At 39.8% G+C, this 15,443-nt stretch overlaps 5 protein-coding genes across 7 annotated transcripts; all 5 read left to right on the top strand.

Moving 5' to 3' along the window:
• The first annotated feature begins 2 nt into the window (after positions 1 to 2).
• Positions 3 to 2,722, top strand: LOC9314205 (GTP-binding protein BRASSINAZOLE INSENSITIVE PALE GREEN 2, chloroplastic). The gene is made up of 4 exons (XM_021024533.1): positions 3 to 205; positions 294 to 1,636; positions 1,846 to 2,013; positions 2,097 to 2,722. Exons 1-4 carry the CDS (start codon positions 91 to 93, stop codon positions 2,451 to 2,453), a joined length of 1,983 nt encoding a protein of 660 aa, XP_020880192.1. The 5' UTR covers positions 3 to 90; the 3' UTR covers positions 2,454 to 2,722.
• Positions 2,723 to 2,847: 125 nt separating this feature from the next.
• On the top strand, positions 2,848 to 6,792 carry LOC9314204 (N-acetylglucosaminyl-phosphatidylinositol biosynthetic protein gpi1). 3 transcript variants are annotated; one of them, XM_021024531.1, is made up of 10 exons: positions 2,848 to 3,058; positions 3,402 to 3,581; positions 3,699 to 4,052; positions 4,144 to 4,284; positions 4,371 to 4,477; positions 4,592 to 4,813; positions 5,050 to 5,544; positions 5,762 to 6,150; positions 6,263 to 6,351; positions 6,436 to 6,792. In XM_021024531.1, exons 1-10 carry the CDS (start codon positions 2,978 to 2,980, stop codon positions 6,520 to 6,522), a joined length of 2,145 nt encoding a protein of 714 aa, XP_020880190.1. In that variant the 5' UTR covers positions 2,848 to 2,977; the 3' UTR covers positions 6,523 to 6,792. The 3 variants fall into 3 exon arrangements, with proteins under 3 accessions (XP_020880190.1, XP_020880189.1, XP_020880191.1); XM_021024530.1 differs by having other exon boundaries at positions 2,851 to 3,058; positions 6,258 to 6,351; XM_021024532.1 differs by having other exon boundaries at positions 2,868 to 3,058; positions 3,699 to 4,056; positions 6,258 to 6,351; positions 6,436 to 6,587.
• A 247-nt stretch (positions 6,793 to 7,039) lies between these two features.
• On the top strand, positions 7,040 to 8,091 carry LOC9312469 (cysteine-rich and transmembrane domain-containing protein B; the record flags this gene model as incomplete). Its single annotated transcript, XM_002878089.2, has 3 exons — positions 7,040 to 7,175; positions 7,365 to 7,542; positions 7,839 to 8,091. Coding segments are annotated over 3 exons (360 nt in total), but the record flags the coding sequence as incomplete, so codon positions are not given.
• A 1,389-nt stretch (positions 8,092 to 9,480) lies between these two features.
• LOC9314202 (H/ACA ribonucleoprotein complex subunit 4) lies at positions 9,481 to 11,561 on the top strand. The gene has a single exon (XM_002878088.2). The coding sequence runs from the start codon at positions 9,597 to 9,599 to the stop codon at positions 11,280 to 11,282; it is 1,686 nt and encodes a 561-aa protein (XP_002878134.1). The 5' UTR covers positions 9,481 to 9,596; the 3' UTR covers positions 11,283 to 11,561.
• Positions 11,562 to 11,936: 375 nt separating this feature from the next.
• LOC9312468 (triacylglycerol lipase SDP1L) lies at positions 11,937 to 14,925 on the top strand. The gene is made up of 3 exons (XM_002878087.2): positions 11,937 to 13,614; positions 13,700 to 13,843; positions 13,924 to 14,925. The coding sequence occupies exons 1-3, from the start codon at positions 12,196 to 12,198 to the stop codon at positions 14,749 to 14,751; spliced, it is 2,391 nt and encodes a 796-aa protein (XP_002878133.1). The 5' UTR covers positions 11,937 to 12,195; the 3' UTR covers positions 14,752 to 14,925.
• The last annotated feature ends 518 nt before the right edge of the window (positions 14,926 to 15,443 follow it).

The following is a 15,443-nucleotide window of genomic DNA, read 5'->3' as shown; positions in this document are numbered from 1 at the left end:
TGACTATCCTTTCGACGGAATTGCTTATCCCGGCAAATTTTCGGCGCGATATCATCTCAATTCAGAAGAAGTGACACACTCTCAAACGAAATGGTGGTTTTGATTTCAAGTACAGTGACGATTTGCAGAGTAAAACCAAAGCTTGAAGACGGAAGCTTTCGCGTTAGCCGTTTGATACCCAGACCCGAAGTTCCATTTTTCTCAGGTAAATTTTCTTTTCCTTTCGCTGAAATTCGGACCAAGTTTCTCGTTTTCGTGATGGGTATCTGAGAAAGTACTCAACTTTTCACTAGGCTTGAGTGATGAGAAGAAGAAGAAGAAATGTGCAGTTTTGGTTACGTGTTTAGCTGTGAAGAAAGAACAAGTTGTTCAAAGCGTAGAGAGTGTTAAAGGGACGATTTTTCCGAAGAAATCAAAAAATCTTATCATGAGCGAAGGAAAAGATGAAGATGAGGAGTATGGGAAGATTATTTGTCCAGGTTGTGGGATTTTTATGCAGGACAACGATCCCGATTTGCCTGGATTTTATCAGAAGAGAAAGGTCATTGCAAAGAACTTGGAAGTTGATGAAGAGGAGGAAGAAGATGAGCTTGATGGGTTTGAAATGGTTGATGATGATGAGTTGGAGGAGGAGGAGGAAGATGATGAAATGGATGATGAGATCAAGAATGCAATGGAAGGTAGCAACTCTGAAAGTGAGAGTCAGTTTGACTGGGAATCAGATGAGTGGGAAGACAAGGAGGAAGTGAATGATGTTGAATTGGATGGTTTTGCTCCGGCTGGTGTTGGATATGGTAATGTCACTGAGGAGAAAGAAAAGAAGAAACGGGTTTCGAAAACAGAGAGGAAGAAGATAGCTAGAGAAGAGGCAAAGAAAGACAATTATGATGATGTGACGGTGTGTGCTCGTTGCCATTCTTTGAGGAATTATGGCCAGGTGAAGAATCAGGCTGCAGAGAACCTCTTACCAGATTTCGATTTTGACAGGTTGATATCAACTAGACTGATCAAACCGATGAGTAATTCCAGCACTACAGTTGTAGTCATGGTTGTTGATTGTGTCGACTTTGATGGTTCGTTTCCCAAACGAGCAGCCAAGTCTCTGTTTCAAGTGCTTCAAAAAGCTGAAAATGATCCTAAGGGTAGCAAAAACCTCCCAAAACTTGTGCTTGTTGCAACAAAAGTAGACTTACTTCCTACACAGATTTCACCAGCTCGGTTAGACCGATGGGTGCGCCACCGTGCCAAGGCTGGAGGAGCGCCTAAGCTGAGTGGGGTTTATATGGTTAGTGCTCGCAAAGATCTTGGTGTTAAGAATCTGTTAGCGTACATTAAAGAGTTGGCTGGTCCAAGAGGAAACGTGTGGGTTATTGGAGCTCAGAATGCGGGGAAATCTACTTTGATTAATGCCTTATCCAAGAAAGATGGTGCAAAGGTCACGAGGCTCACGGAAGCTCCGGTTCCTGGAACAACTCTTGGAATATTGAGAATTGGTGGAATATTGTCTGCAAAGGCTAAGATGTATGACACTCCCGGCCTTTTGCATCCCTACCTTATGTCCCTGAGATTGAATCCAGAGGAGCGGAAAATGGTAGAGATAAGGAAGGAGCTTCAACCTCGGAGTTACAGAGTCAAGGCAAGCTCTCTCTTACTTATATCTAAGCAGTTTTTCTAAGCTTTTGGTTTTGGAATTGATGACTTAATCTCTAAAGTTCTAAACTCTGGAGCTTCTTTCAACCAGTAAACTGTTCCAAGAAGAATTGACTTGAACTATTTTACAGCTTTAAGTAGAAGAATTTCTTATTCCAAGAATGAAGCTGATTTTGTTGAATCTTTTATTTGCAGGCAGGACAGTCTGTTCACATTGGTGGCTTGGTCAGGCTAGACCTCGTTTCTGCTTCAGTTGAAACAATATACATTACAATATGGGCATCACATAGTGTTTCATTGCATCTAGGAAAAACAGAGAATGCCGAAGAAATATTCAAGGGCCATTCCGGTTTACGCCTTCAGGTAAGTAAAGCTTGTCTCTTGCGCATCTCCTCTTTTCCGCAACATCAGAATGTAAAGGAAACCCATTTTCCTTTTATGTATAGCCACCGATTGGAGAGAATAGAGCGTCTGAATTGGGAACATGGGAAGAGAAGGAGATTCAGGTGTCGGGAAATAGCTGGGACGTGAAAAGCATAGACATTTCAGTGGCTGGTCTTGGCTGGTTATCCCTTGGTCTCAAAGGTGCAGCAACACTAGCATTATGGACTTATCAGGGGATTGATGTAACCTTGAGAGAACCGTTGGTTATTGACCGTGCACCATTTCTTGAGCGGCCTGGCTTCTGGTTGCCAAAAGCCATCACCGAAGTGCTTGGAACGCATTCTAGTAAGCTTGATGATGCTCGTAGGAGGAAGAAGCAACAAGACAGCACAGATTTTCTCTCTGATATTGTTTCATAATAACCTGTATGGACTTATATAAGAGAGATTAAGATCTAGTCCTGCCGATACAATACAAGTTACAGATTAGCTTTCATCAGTGTAGTCATTTTGGAAAGTTTATATTGGTTTGTGTATTTTAAACCATTTTTAAAGCCACATCGATTCTTTTTTTTTTTTAATTCATTTTATGATTTTAGTATGGATTATCAAATAAGCTAACTACACTTAAGATTTTGTGTCTTTGTATGTTTTAACTTTTAACTAAGAAATCTTCAAGCATTTGTTAACATCCTTAGCTTTTATTTTTAACAAAAAAAAAAAAATCCTTAGCTTTTATTACTAAACTACAGTCTTAATCTAGGATTAGAATCTAGAAATCATAAATCCAGTAAAAGTCTAAAACTGTATGACTGTATGTAACAAAAAAAAAATAAAGAACAAAATGTTGGTTAAATTAATATTTATTTAATCCAGTGAACCTCGTTATTAAGAAAAGCCCGGCCCATAGTGAAAATATCCATGTCTTCCCTTTGTCGCCGTTGATGTCGTCGCCGGAATGTATCTTTCTTCCGGTTGCTGAACTAAGGGTCGGCTCTAGACTATCTTCTCTCCTGAAACACGAGGTTCGTCTTTTCGTGATTAGACTAGCATCGAAATTAAGTTGAATTGAAGAATTTTCTAGGGTTCAGATTTGTTTTATGAATCTCGGTTCATCTTTCCCATCGTCAATTGCCTTGTAGTAGTTGATACTCCTGCGAGTATTCTTCTGGGGTTTTATTGATTTTACTTTACTTACATAGTTCTCTAGCTCACATTGAAGTTGCGTGTTCTTAGATCGATCAATTACTCTCTCTCTCTTTTTTTGGTATTGACTCTTGTATTATGTTCACATTTTCAAATGCTTGTCTCCAATTCTTGTTGATATGTTGTTCTCTTTCGTTTTGCATTTTGGGAATTGTGTGGCAGAGAGCTCAAATGAAGAGAAAATGTAGGATTTGGTTGCCTAAGCAGCTCGCAACAACTGATGATTTGAGTCACAGTCTATTGTTTGGGTGGTTCCTTTGCCAGTCCTCTTCTTGTCTTGACGTTGTTGTGGCCTTTATCTCTGATGAAAGCTCCTTGTCCAATGCCGGATCTAAGCTCCAAGTAATAACTTCACTTCAACAAAAATAATTCTTTTTTTTCCATCTTGTTTCGAATTTGTTGTACCTACCCTTTTCTTTAGCAAGTATGCGACATTTTTTCCTTTGTGATTTCCAACAGGACGTACTTCGTGAAACAAATGAGAAGATGCCCTCAACTTTACGGGATAAGGCAGCGTTTACTCTCCTTGGTCGTTGTGATATAAGCCGTAATGCTAATGGAAACGTATCAAAGATTATAACAGACAAAGATATGTGCAGCAAGGCTGGAGCTTATTGCAAATATAGTGGCCTCAGCTGTGGTTGTCAAAGGGTTGATGGCTTATTAGAGGATTTCAGGAAAGATTCTAAGAGAAATTACTGGATTCAAATGGTGCGTGATTCTGCAGAGCATAGAATTATGGAACTCCATTCAAGTTCTAGATTGCATCATATACACTGGAATGGGGAGATTGTATCTCAATGCGATGTCCACGTATGTAAGTCATGATGTCTTTCTCTTGTATTATTCTTTTCTGAACCTACACGCTGCCAGTATTTGACTCCCTTAAACATGGACATGTTAGGTCATAGTCTATGACACTCCAGTGTTTGGTTCTCACCATTTCTCGTTAAGCTTTTGGAATTCTTCTCCTCAGACAAAAGCTCCTCTTAAGAAACCCAAGTGGGTTGATGATCTTCACAACAGGAAACCTCTGAATGAAATGGTTTAGTAGTTTCCAAAATGCTTCTCTTTGTTGTGTTGTTTCTTTCTCGACTTGTTGCTAATATTCTCTCATTCTTATGTAAGCAGGAAACTGTGATTCTTTCCATAAATTGCGCCTCAGCTGCCAAGATTGCCTATAAGAAGATTTCCACGCAGCTGGAGACTTCTTCTCAGAACTTTTCCATTTCTTACTTGTAAGCTCTCGTGATATTTTGTTTGCCTTGTTGAATTCGTTTTTTCTTTGTTGTTAGTTGTTCCAAGTGTTGTTAGTTGTTCCAAGTTCCAACTGCTTCTACCTTGCTTTTCAGGATATCTTCTTTGACATGGCGGTTACTCGCCACAATTTTAGGCTCTATATCAAGTCTGTATTATAGCCTTGCCCAATTCTTCTATTTACTTTCAAGTTTTCCGATTTTCTCATGGGTGCACATCGCATCGAGGAGGGTACTCAAGAATACATGGGTCAACTTCAGAATACGCAGTTGTCAGATCTTATATTGGCCAATCTTCCTTGAAGAGAATGGTATGATGTAAGTTCAACCATATACCCAAATTTACTTCTTTAGTTAAATTTGTAAACCTTTCCTGTTTGCCCTTGGCTCAAAATTGCATCTTCATTTTTTTTTTCTTAACAACAACTGCTTATTTACGAATCTCTGGAAATAATAAAGATTAATTCCAGATACCTTTATGCAATGCATTTCTCATTCTTCTGCTAAGTTTCACACGATTATTGATTTATGACAATTCTTCTGGGTTTCACAAGGTCCATATCCTGTGTGGAACATGCAGAGAAAGCTGCACTGCAAAGACATTCTACATGGTCGGCCATGGCTGTTGATCTTGTTTTGGGGAATTTGATTGGTCTAGGTCTACTGTTTAACACCGAATCTGTCTGCTCATTTGTATTCGACTTTGCAAAGGAGTTTACGAATGGTATTTTGCGGTCTGGTAGTGTGTGGTTGATGGGAGTTCCAGCGGGTTTTAAGTTAAACACAGAATTGGCTGGAGTTTTAGGCATGGTATCTCTTAATGTAATACAGATATGGTCTACTCTCTGGGTCTTCATGGCTTCTTTCATCTTTTATTTGATAAGAGTAATTGCTATCCTTGGAATTACTTTTGGTGCCACAGTATCTGCCGCATTTGTCATAGATGTTATTACTTTTGCAACACTTCATATAATGGCTCTTCACTGGGGAATCACACTTGTATATTCTCACCAAATTCAAGCTTTAGCAGCTTTGTGGAGGCTTTTCAGGTAAATTTTGAGTTTTAAAATTAGCTGAGTTCATTCATTAAGCTGATAATAATACTCAGGTGAATCAGTTTCTTGGTTTCTTAATTGTAAAAGCAGGAGACATGCAATAATTTTTCCGTTTTCTTTTTGAAGTTCTTTAATCCAAGGAAAATTCCAAGTATTTATTGTTCATCTCAGTTCCTTAAACCATATATTGACTTCTTCTTTGTTCTTCCAGAGGGCGGAAATTGAATCCTCTACGTCAAAGGCTGGACAGCTATGGTTACACTGTGAAGCAACATGTAGTGGGATCTCTTCTGTTCACTCCTCTTCTACTTCTCTTGCCAACAACATCAGTTTTCTACATCTTTTTCACCATTACGAGCACTACAATCAACTCCATATGTATGTTGATTGAATTCGCCATCTCCGTCATCCATGCAACACCATATGCAGAGGTTTTGATTTGGCTTGTCAGACGTAAACGATTCCCTTGTGGTGTTTGGTTTGAAATGGAACACTATAGAGAGCATATCCTCGAAGATGCAGACTCCAAAAGTCTACTAGAAGAACATGATACTCCTGATCTAATAGTTTCCAACCTTCGCAGCAATTTTTTAACCTTAGGTGAACTTCTGGCTGTTTCTAAGTCAAATGACAAGTTAATCTAGATGCTTTGTTATGCTTTTGTTTGGTATTCAATCTTGCTGACATTTATATGAACAAAATTGCAGGACAGATTCTTTTGCCTCACTATACAACAATATTTTCAGGAATATCAGCTTCTTCTCTGACAACATCAGCTCGGGGAGTCCTCAGTGGGAAAAGGTGAATTGATATGATCTTGATCACAAATTTGAGTCCTTTTATCTCTCTCATTTCAAAATGATTTACCTTCTCTCGTTCTTCCAGAATGCCATCAAAACTGGGGCTCGATCTCCCTCCTCCAAGGCCATGGATCCACATGCCATTGAGACAGTACTGGATCCTATGCCATAATTCCATCATCTCATCAATGGCAAATGGTGAATTCTCCAATTGATCTTCTAGTAGCGTTTTAATTTAACTCCACAAGGCACTGTGATCACTAGGGTGTGAATCGTTAACATTGGAAAACATGGAGTCCTTTTTTTAATATTTGGCCCTTTTTCCTTGATTTGTTCATCAGCTTTATCTCTGGTTGTAAATCTTTTGGTTTCATCTAATATGAAATTTGGTTACGTGTCAAAATATATATTAATGAATTAAATATTTTGTTGTTTTCTGATTTTCTTTAAAAGTTGTGGAATATGAGAAGAAATAAATAAATGTAATTAATATCTTAACATCATGCAATTGATATCTAAAATATAGTAAAAAAATCCTTCCAAAATAAATTAATGTAATTAATAGTTAAAAGATAAATGTAACAATATCTTATAGGGAATTGATTCTGGATTCTCTTCCCAAAAAAAAAAAAAGGTTGACTAATAAACGTGGCTAGAATTGATAGGATAACCGTTAGGAAAAAACCTAAATTCGGCTACAAGTAAGACGCGCTTTTCCTTCTCCTCTTCTTCCCCACTTTTTCTCTGTTGCATCTTCCAAAGTAACGAAGAAAAAGAAGACTACAATGAGTCAACCTCCTGCTGTTGGTGTTCCTCCTTCTCAAGGTCGCTCCTAACTCTTCTGCTTTTGATAATGAATTATGATATCTCACTTCTCTTTGTTTTTGGTTTAAGATTTTGAGTTTTTTCAACTATACTTCTCCAAACTGTTGTTTAGATCTGAGTTTGATTTCGAAATTCGTGTGTTCTGCTTCGATGGATCTGAGTCCGTAACCTATATGTCGATCTGAATAGGTTATCCGGCGGAAGGACCACCGAAAGACGCTTATCCACCCAAGGTCGACGCTTATCCACCTCCGGGACAACCCTATCCTCAGCAAGGTTATCCTCCGCAGGGCTATCCTCAGCAAGGTTATCCTCCTCCCCAACAACAACAGCAGCAGCATCACAGTCCTGGTATGCTTGAAGGATGGTAAGTTATTTGCTCCATCTCATATCGTTCTTCTACCAATGTTTTTCATTTTTTGTCATATATATATGTCTTCATTAGTCAGAAGTTTGTTTTCTTTATCTCTTTGTGGAGTAATCTGCCTAATAGTATTTAGTCCTACATTGAGAAACTATAGCAGATTGGGTTTGTCATTTTGCATATTTTCACTTGCTACCGTAAGGTTATATGGCTAAAACATGTTTTTGTTACATGAGCTATTGTTTTAATATATTTGACGTATAGTTAATTTGACTGAGAATGGTGATTTGCTTTTGCAGTCTTGCTGCTCTGTGTTGTTGCTGTGTCTTGGACGCTTGCTTCTGAGTGAAGTCTCTGCTTGAAGCTGTCAAATTGGTTCACCGATGATCTCATCTTATTCTCTCTTTTGTTTCTTTTCTGCTGAATCATAAAATAGACTTGTGTTGTCGTCGTTTCTCTTATTAGATTGTTTGGATTTTGCCAATGGGAATGTAAATGGTTGGGAGACCCAATTGAACATCCTTTTTATGCAAAGTTGCTCTTTATTAGTTACCTCTGCTTTTTCTTCCTAGCTTCATCTAATGTTGCACTGTATTATTAAGTATGATCTTTTTAATACCAAAATTCATAGCCAAGAAACGGTAAGGCAACGATAGAAAGACGATAAGAACAAATTCATAGCCAATATAATATTGCATTGAATATGATAGACACTGGAATTACAAGAAGACACGATCCACACAAGCACATAGAGGCTTTTTAAAATCTAGAAAACACTCTGTTTTATTTTTGGGTTAAGGTCAGCCTTTAATAACAGCCAATCCTGATATACCCTTGAAAGCTAACTCTACTCAAAACTCGACTCCAAAATTAAAAATGAGAAATGAGAATTGTAGCTTAATTTATTATAGAGCTACGACAAAAACCAGATCTATCAAAAATATATATCACATGTCATCTTCGATCCAAAGTGGCTTCTTCTTCCATGTTTGTGACTGATTAGTCTTCTTTTCACGTATAAACAGAGACAAAGAAGCACGAGTTTCATCAATCACTACTAAACCATCTCTCTTTTGGATTTTCTCTAGTTTCGGATTGGTGGCTACAAGGCTTGTTGTAGCCGGAGGAGAAGCTCGTGGGTAGAAGAAGTCGGTCGGGAAGAAACTGTATTGAAGTCCGGCCATTTCCTACGTGAGCTAAGTGTTTTCTCTTTTGTGAGTTTTAGGTTTGAAGAAAACTTGTTTGTTTGTTAAGCGACTATTTATTGGCAAAAAGAGAGAGAGAGAGAGCCAGAGAGCTGACTTTACCTAATGCGAAAACTTAGAGCATGTGGCAAAAGAGAGTATACTCTAACTATATTATATTCTTCCATATTTAACTTTTCTGTGGTCAAAACTTGGTTTTAATACTGGTTATCAAAAAAAAAAAAAAAAACTTGGTTTTAATAATATAAGGATTGTCTTCTTGTTACTCAAAAGAGACAGACGTCGACTCTAAATATATTTAGCACGAGGCGTTATTCATGCTTCATTAGGTTAAAGTGACCAATCAATACTTCTGACTATATAAGCAGTTTTGTTAGTATGAGACCGCAATAATAGACTTGTATCATGATCAGCGATCATATTATATATATATAAACCTTTCATCATGGGTCATGCGATTGTGAAAATTCTAACCAAAACAACATTCAATTGTTTCGTATCAAAAGAGAACCTTAATTATCTACTATAAAAGGCTTATATTTTATCATTTACTTTCAACTATGAAAGGTCTTCACTTATACAAAAGTTGACATTCAAACTTTTCTCCCGTATATGGACCTCTTTTATTTGGGCATTAAACGAACTGAACTTGTATGAAAGCCCAATAAAAACAAAAGAAACCCAACTCAAGCCCAATAAGGAATACCTTCAAGCTTTCCAATGTCATCACTGTCACCTAAAACCCTAAAAAACCCTAGTCCTTTATAAATTACCAATCAGTCGTCTCCTTCCTCCGCTACAACTTTTCACGCCTCCTCCTCCATTTTTCAAAACCCTAATCCAGCCGGAGCCATGGCGGAGGTCGAAATCTCACACTCGGAGAAGAAGAAGCAAGGCAAGACGGAGAACGATGCCGCCGACACCGGAGACTACATGATCAAGCCACAGAGCTTCACTCCCGCCATCGACACTTCTCAGTGGCCCATCCTCCTCAAGAACTACGACCTCCTCAACGTCCGTACCGGTCACTACACTCCAATCAGCGCCGGTTACTCTCCTCTCAAGCGTCCTCTTCAAGAGTATATCAGGTACGGTGTCATCAATCTTGATAAACCCGCGAACCCTTCTTCTCACGAAGTCGTTGCTTGGATTAAGCGTATCCTCCGTGTCGAGAAAACAGGTCACAGTGGTACTCTTGACCCGAAAGTCACTGGAAACCTCATTGTCTGTATTGACCGAGCCACTCGGCTTGTGAAATCGCAGCAAGGTGCGGGTAAAGAGTACGTTTGTGTTGCTCGGCTTCACTCTGCTGTCCCTGATGTTGCTAAAGTGGCTAGAGCTCTTGAATCGCTCACTGGAGCTGTGTTTCAGAGGCCTCCTTTGATCTCTGCTGTTAAAAGACAGCTTAGGATTAGGACAATCTATGAAAGCAAGCTGCTTGAGTATGATGCTGATAGGCATTTGGTTGTTTTCTGGGTTTCTTGTGAGGCGGGTACTTACATTAGGACAATGTGTGTTCACTTGGGTTTGCTTCTTGGGGTTGGTGGGCATATGCAGGAGCTTAGGAGGGTTAGGTCTGGGATTTTGGGTGAGAATAATAACATGGTTACTATGCATGATGTGATGGATGCCCAGTTTGTGTATGACAATTCCAGGGATGAGTCTTATCTTAGGAGGGTGATTATGCCTCTTGAGATGATATTGACGAGTTACAAGAGACTTGTTGTCAAGGATTCTGCTGTGAATGCTATCTGTTATGGTGCTAAGTTGATGATTCCCGGGTTGCTGAGATTCGAGAATGACATTGATGTTGGTACTGAAGTCGTTCTTATGACGACCAAGGGTGAGGCGATTGCTGTTGGGATTGCTGAGATGACGACATCTGTGATGGCTACTTGTGATCACGGTGTGGTAGCTAAGATCAAACGTGTGGTGATGGATAGAGATACTTACCCAAGGAAGTGGGGATTGGGACCAAGGGCTTCGATGAAGAAGAAGCTAATTGCTGATGGGAAATTGGATAAGCACGGGAAGCCTAATGAGAAAACTCCGGTTGAGTGGAGCAGGAATGTGGTTTTGCCTACCGGTGGAGATGCTATTATTGCTGGTGCTGCTGCTGCTCCTGTGGAGATAAAGGCTGAGGCTGAGAATGGAGAAGCAGGGGAAGTGCGTAAGCGTAAGCATGATGATAGCAGTGATAGCCCTGCTCCTGTATCAACCAAGAAATCTAAAACCAAAGAAGTTGAAGGAGACGAGTCTGAAGAGAAGGTGAAGTCTTCTAAGAAGAAGAAGAAGAAGGATAAGGGAGAGGAGAAAGAAGAAGAAGTTGGGTCTGAGAAGAAGGAAAAGAAGAAGAAGAAAGATAAGAAGGAAGAGGTTAAAGAAGAGGTAGCTTCGCCAAAGTCTGAGAAGAAGAAGAAAAAGAAGAGTAAAGACACAGAAGCTGCTGTTGACTCAGAAGATGAGAAGAGTGAGAAGAAAAAGAAAAAGAAGGATAAGAAGAAGAAGAACAAAGACAGTGAGGATGATGAGGAATGAGATGGGTTTGTGTTATGGTGCTATTTTAAGTTTTGAACTCTTTTGATTTTGTGGTATCTATCTACTCTGGAACAAAGTGAGACAAAAGGCATTTTATGCTTGTATTCTACGTCTCACTTACGTTTACCAGTTTTTATGTTTTTGTAAGGTTAGTTTCAGTTCTAAGCAGATTCTCCCTTTAGTTATATGACTATGGTCTCTCTCTCTCTCTCTCTGTTTTTGGTCTTTGCCCTTCTTGTTTGTCTGTTTGGCAACGAGGATAATAGTATTCTGTCTTAATTCCAGTCTTAAAAGTTACGGGTTTTAACAAACGGGCATTAGCCCTGACCAAAAACTGGGCCTGATTACGAGAACTCCCTGGGTCTAGAGATATTAAACTCGGATAATACCGAACTCATTTAATACGAACCAGAGATGTTTGAATTCAACGGTTTTATCTTCGTTGCGACACGCGAGTTTCAAAAACAGAGACTATTTGTGCAAAAGACAAAGCATTATTCTTTTTCAATTTGTCGTGTTCGCGAGTTTATGTTCCCAAAATTAGAAAGTCCAAAGATTAGCGTGGGTCTTAGATCGCCATTTTTGTCTCTTAGCAAAAATGAATCTCAGGTTTCATTTAAATTAATTTCCTCCTCTGTTCTTCTCTGTAACGAAATCCTGAAGTCCTCCATTATACATCGGAATCTTTTTTTTTCTATGTTATCTTGCAGATCCCTATGCCTCCCATCACTTGCTGTCTCATCTTTCTCAATTTCAATCCTCGGTGGATTAGCCATCTCTCGTTCTCTTCTCTAATGGGTTTGAAAAAATCAATCTTTTGATTCATCTGATTCTGGTCTTACACATCTGGGTTCGTTTCTTTGCGCCTATCGTTAAAACCAGTGATTAGGTTCTCATCTTTGAGTCGGAGACAATGGATATAAGCAACGAAGCAGGTGTTGATGCGTTCTCAATTATAGGACCCACGACTATAATCGGAAGAACAATTGCCTTCCGGATCTTGTTCTGCAACTCCGTTTCTATATTCAGACACAAAGTCTTCAGATTTCTCATGTTTTTCCTCAGAGGAGGTAGGGTTTTACTATCACCGTTTGTTTCCTTACTACATCCCAGGAATCCCCAAGGGATATTAGTAATGGTGACGACGATGGCCTTTCTGTTGAATCGCTACACCAGCTTAAAAGCAAAGGCTGAGATGGCTTACAGGAGGAAATTCTGGAGGAACATGATGAGAGCTGCATTGACGTACGAGGAATGGTCTCACGCCGCAAAGATGCTCGATAAAGAGACTCCGAAGGTGAACGAGACAGATCTTTTTGATGTGGAGCTCGTGAGTAATAAGCTTGAGGAGCTTAAGCATAGACGTCATGAGGGCTCTCTGAGAGACATTATCTTCTGTATGAGAGCTGATCTTGTGAGAAATTTAGGTAATATGTGTAACCCTGAGCTTCACAAGGGAAGGCTTCACGTACCGAGACTCATCAAAGAGTATATCGATGAGGTCTCTACACAGCTTAGGATGGTTTGCGACATGGACACTGAAGAGCTTTCTCTGGAGGAGAAACTCTCTTTTATGCATGAGACGAGACACGCATATGGAAGAACGGCTCTGCTTCTGAGCGGAGGAGCTTCTCTAGGGGCTTTCCATCTTGGTGTGGTCAAGACGCTTGTGGAACATAAGCTCTTGCCGAGAATTATAGCCGGTTCAAGTGTGGGGTCTGTAATGTGTGCGGTTGTGGGGACAAGGTCATGGCCTGAGTTACAGAGCTTCTTTGAAGGCTCTTGGCATGCTTTGCAGTTCTTTGATCAGATGGGAGGGATTTTCACTACTGTGAAACGGGTTATGACTCAAGGCGCAGTCCATGAGATCCGGCATTTGCAATGGAAGTTGAGGAATCTCACCAACAATCTCACATTCCAAGAAGCTTACGATATTACAGGACGGATTCTAGGGATAACAGTTTGTTCCCTGAGGAAACACGAGCCGCCTAGATGTCTCAATTACCTGACTTCGCCTCATGTTGTGATATGGAGTGCAGTGACTGCATCTTGTGCTTTCCCAGGTCTTTTCGAGGCTCAAGAACTCATGGCCAAAGATAGAACTGGAGAGATTGTTCCATATCACCCACCTTTTAACTTAGATCCTGAAGAGGGCTCAGCATCAGTTCGGCGCTGGAGGGACGGTAGTTTGGAGATGGATTTACCGATGATACAACTCAAAGAGCTTTTCAATGTCAACCATTTCATTGTCAGTCAAGCCAACCCTCATATAGCACCATTCTTGAGGATGAAGGAGTTTGTAAGAGCTTGTGGAGGTCGATTTGCGGCAAAGGTATAATATATATATATATATATATCTAGTTGATCCTCAATGCTTATATTCCAGTGCCTAATTCGATCTCTTAATCTCTCCAAAGCTCGCGCAACTCGCGGAGATGGAAGTGAAGCATAGATGTAATCAAGTACTAGAACTCGGGCTTCCTCTACGAGAAGTAGCTTCACTATTTGCTCAAGAATGGGAAGGCGATGTCACTATCGTCATGCCAGCTACTTTTTCTCAGGTAAACAAAACAATGATTCCAACAAGCAAATTTCCTCACTCTTTTATCCAATTATTAATGTATTGAGTTTCTGGATACAGTACTTGAAGATCATACAGAACCCAAGCAATGTAGAGATTCAAAAGGCGGCAAATCAAGGAAGGAGATGCACCTGGGAGAAACTCGCAGTAATCAAAGCAAACTTCGGGATCGAACTAGCACTCGACGAATGCGTCGCCGTTCTTAACCACATGCGCCGCCTAAAACGCAGCGCAGAAAGAGCCGCAGCTTTCTCTGCCATCTCATCCTCACCGCCATCTAAACACCTTTTGGCCGGAACCAATAGATTCAACGCCTCCAAAAGAATCCCTTCCTGGAACTGTATAGCTCGTCAGAACTCATCCGGATCCGTCGACGATGATGTACTAGCTGAAGCTTCACGGTTGTACCAGCATATCGTGGTTGGATCCGGGAGGAATAGTAATCGAACCAGCAACTTAAGCCATTCCTATGACGCAGGAAGCGAATGTGATTCTCCAGAAGCTGAAGACTGGACTCGATCTGGTGGACCATTGATGAGGACCAATTCTGCTCAGATGTTCACGGACTACGTCCAGAATCTCGACGCCGTTGATCCCGAACAGATTAGAGCTTCGGAGAACGATTCGATTATGGCTGCTTCTTCGTCTTCTCATAGCATCACTGTCACGGAAGGCGATTATCTGCAGACGGGAAGAACACACAACGGATTCGTGTTGAATCTCGTAAGAGGAGAGAATTTGAGGATGAATCAAGATCTGGAAGATAGCCCAAACGAAAGTGAAACTCCGGAGAGCGTGCAATTGGATTCGCCGGAAAAGGACATTATTGACGGAGATAGCTCGGCGTCGGAAGACGGAGACGCTCAGGCGAATCTAATCCATGAGTAACTGTAGAGACGGTTAGACTGACCAAGTCAAAGAGAATTTCCTCTCTTCTAAAGGACTAGGTTGTAAACTCTATACAGTGCTTCAAAAGTTTTGTAGAGTAGTCCTCTATATTTGAGAAAAATCTCAATATAGCCATAAAGCTTTTCAAGATTCAAATTTTACCTAAATATTTTATTTTTTTGGCAGCAGAAGAATTGTTATTTCATTATTGCGGAATTTTATATTTTCAACCAATTTTTTTAAAAAGTAAGAGAAATTAATATTTTCGTATAATGGCTACAAAGTTACAAGCTCTGATCATATGTCGTTTGTCTTCGAATACACTAATGGCAATATTGTAGTGGTGATGACATTGACACTTCCATAAATATTGGCTTTTTTTTTTTTTTCGTTTTCCCTTTTTTCTTTTGGGTTTTTCTTTTTCTTTTTGGGTTAAGTAGATTATAAGACAAGGAAATGTTATGGTCAAGATCACTGAAATGCATTGTTTGTTTATAAGAAAAATGAATAATATAACCAACGTGGTGTTGGTCCAGTGGTAAATCTTCTAAGTCGAGGTACTGGATTCAACGTCCGTTGGAAGGAATCTTTTCTCCAAAAAAAATGAATTTAATCTGGTGTGGGTTTGAATTTTCAGATATTAAAAAAAAAAAAGAATAATATAAATCCAATGACGGAATTTTGATGAGTTA

Source organism: Arabidopsis lyrata (genome assembly GCF_000004255.2).
Source record: "Arabidopsis lyrata subsp. lyrata unplaced genomic scaffold ARALYscaffold_5, whole genome shotgun sequence".
NCBI classification, from domain to species: Eukaryota; Viridiplantae; Streptophyta; class Magnoliopsida; order Brassicales; family Brassicaceae; genus Arabidopsis; species Arabidopsis lyrata.
This window is presented reverse-complemented; position numbering and strand designations above follow the sequence as displayed.

What these genes read in the sequence shown, in the direction of transcription:
- LOC9314204 (XM_021024530.1), top strand. Translation starts at nt 2,978, where the DNA reads ATGTCGTCGCCGGAATGTATCTTTCTTCCGGTTGCTGAACTAAGGGTC. An exon ending in ATGCCGGATCTAAGCTCCAA is followed by an intron (nt 3,582 to 3,698) that starts GTAATAACTTCA and finishes GATTTCCAACAG; the next exon opens with GACGTACTTCGTGAAACAAA. An exon ending in GCTTTGTGGAGGCTTTTCAG is followed by an intron (nt 5,545 to 5,761) that starts GTAAATTTTGAG and finishes TTGTTCTTCCAG; the next exon opens with AGGGCGGAAATTGAATCCTC.
- LOC9314202 (XM_002878088.2), top strand. Translation starts at nt 9,597, where the DNA reads ATGGCGGAGGTCGAAATCTCACACTCGGAGAAGAAGAAGCAAGGCAAG.
- LOC9312468 (XM_002878087.2), top strand. Translation starts at nt 12,196, where the DNA reads ATGGATATAAGCAACGAAGCAGGTGTTGATGCGTTCTCAATTATAGGA. An exon ending in GAGGTCGATTTGCGGCAAAG is followed by an intron (nt 13,615 to 13,699) that starts GTATAATATATA and finishes ATCTCTCCAAAG; the next exon opens with CTCGCGCAACTCGCGGAGAT. An exon ending in TGCCAGCTACTTTTTCTCAG is followed by an intron (nt 13,844 to 13,923) that starts GTAAACAAAACA and finishes TTCTGGATACAG; the next exon opens with TACTTGAAGATCATACAGAA.
- LOC9314205 (XM_021024533.1), top strand. Translation starts at nt 91, where the DNA reads ATGGTGGTTTTGATTTCAAGTACAGTGACGATTTGCAGAGTAAAACCA. An exon ending in CGAAGTTCCATTTTTCTCAG is followed by an intron (nt 206 to 293) that starts GTAAATTTTCTT and finishes ACTTTTCACTAG; the next exon opens with GCTTGAGTGATGAGAAGAAG. An exon ending in ATTCCGGTTTACGCCTTCAG is followed by an intron (nt 2,014 to 2,096) that starts GTAAGTAAAGCT and finishes TTTTATGTATAG; the next exon opens with CCACCGATTGGAGAGAATAG.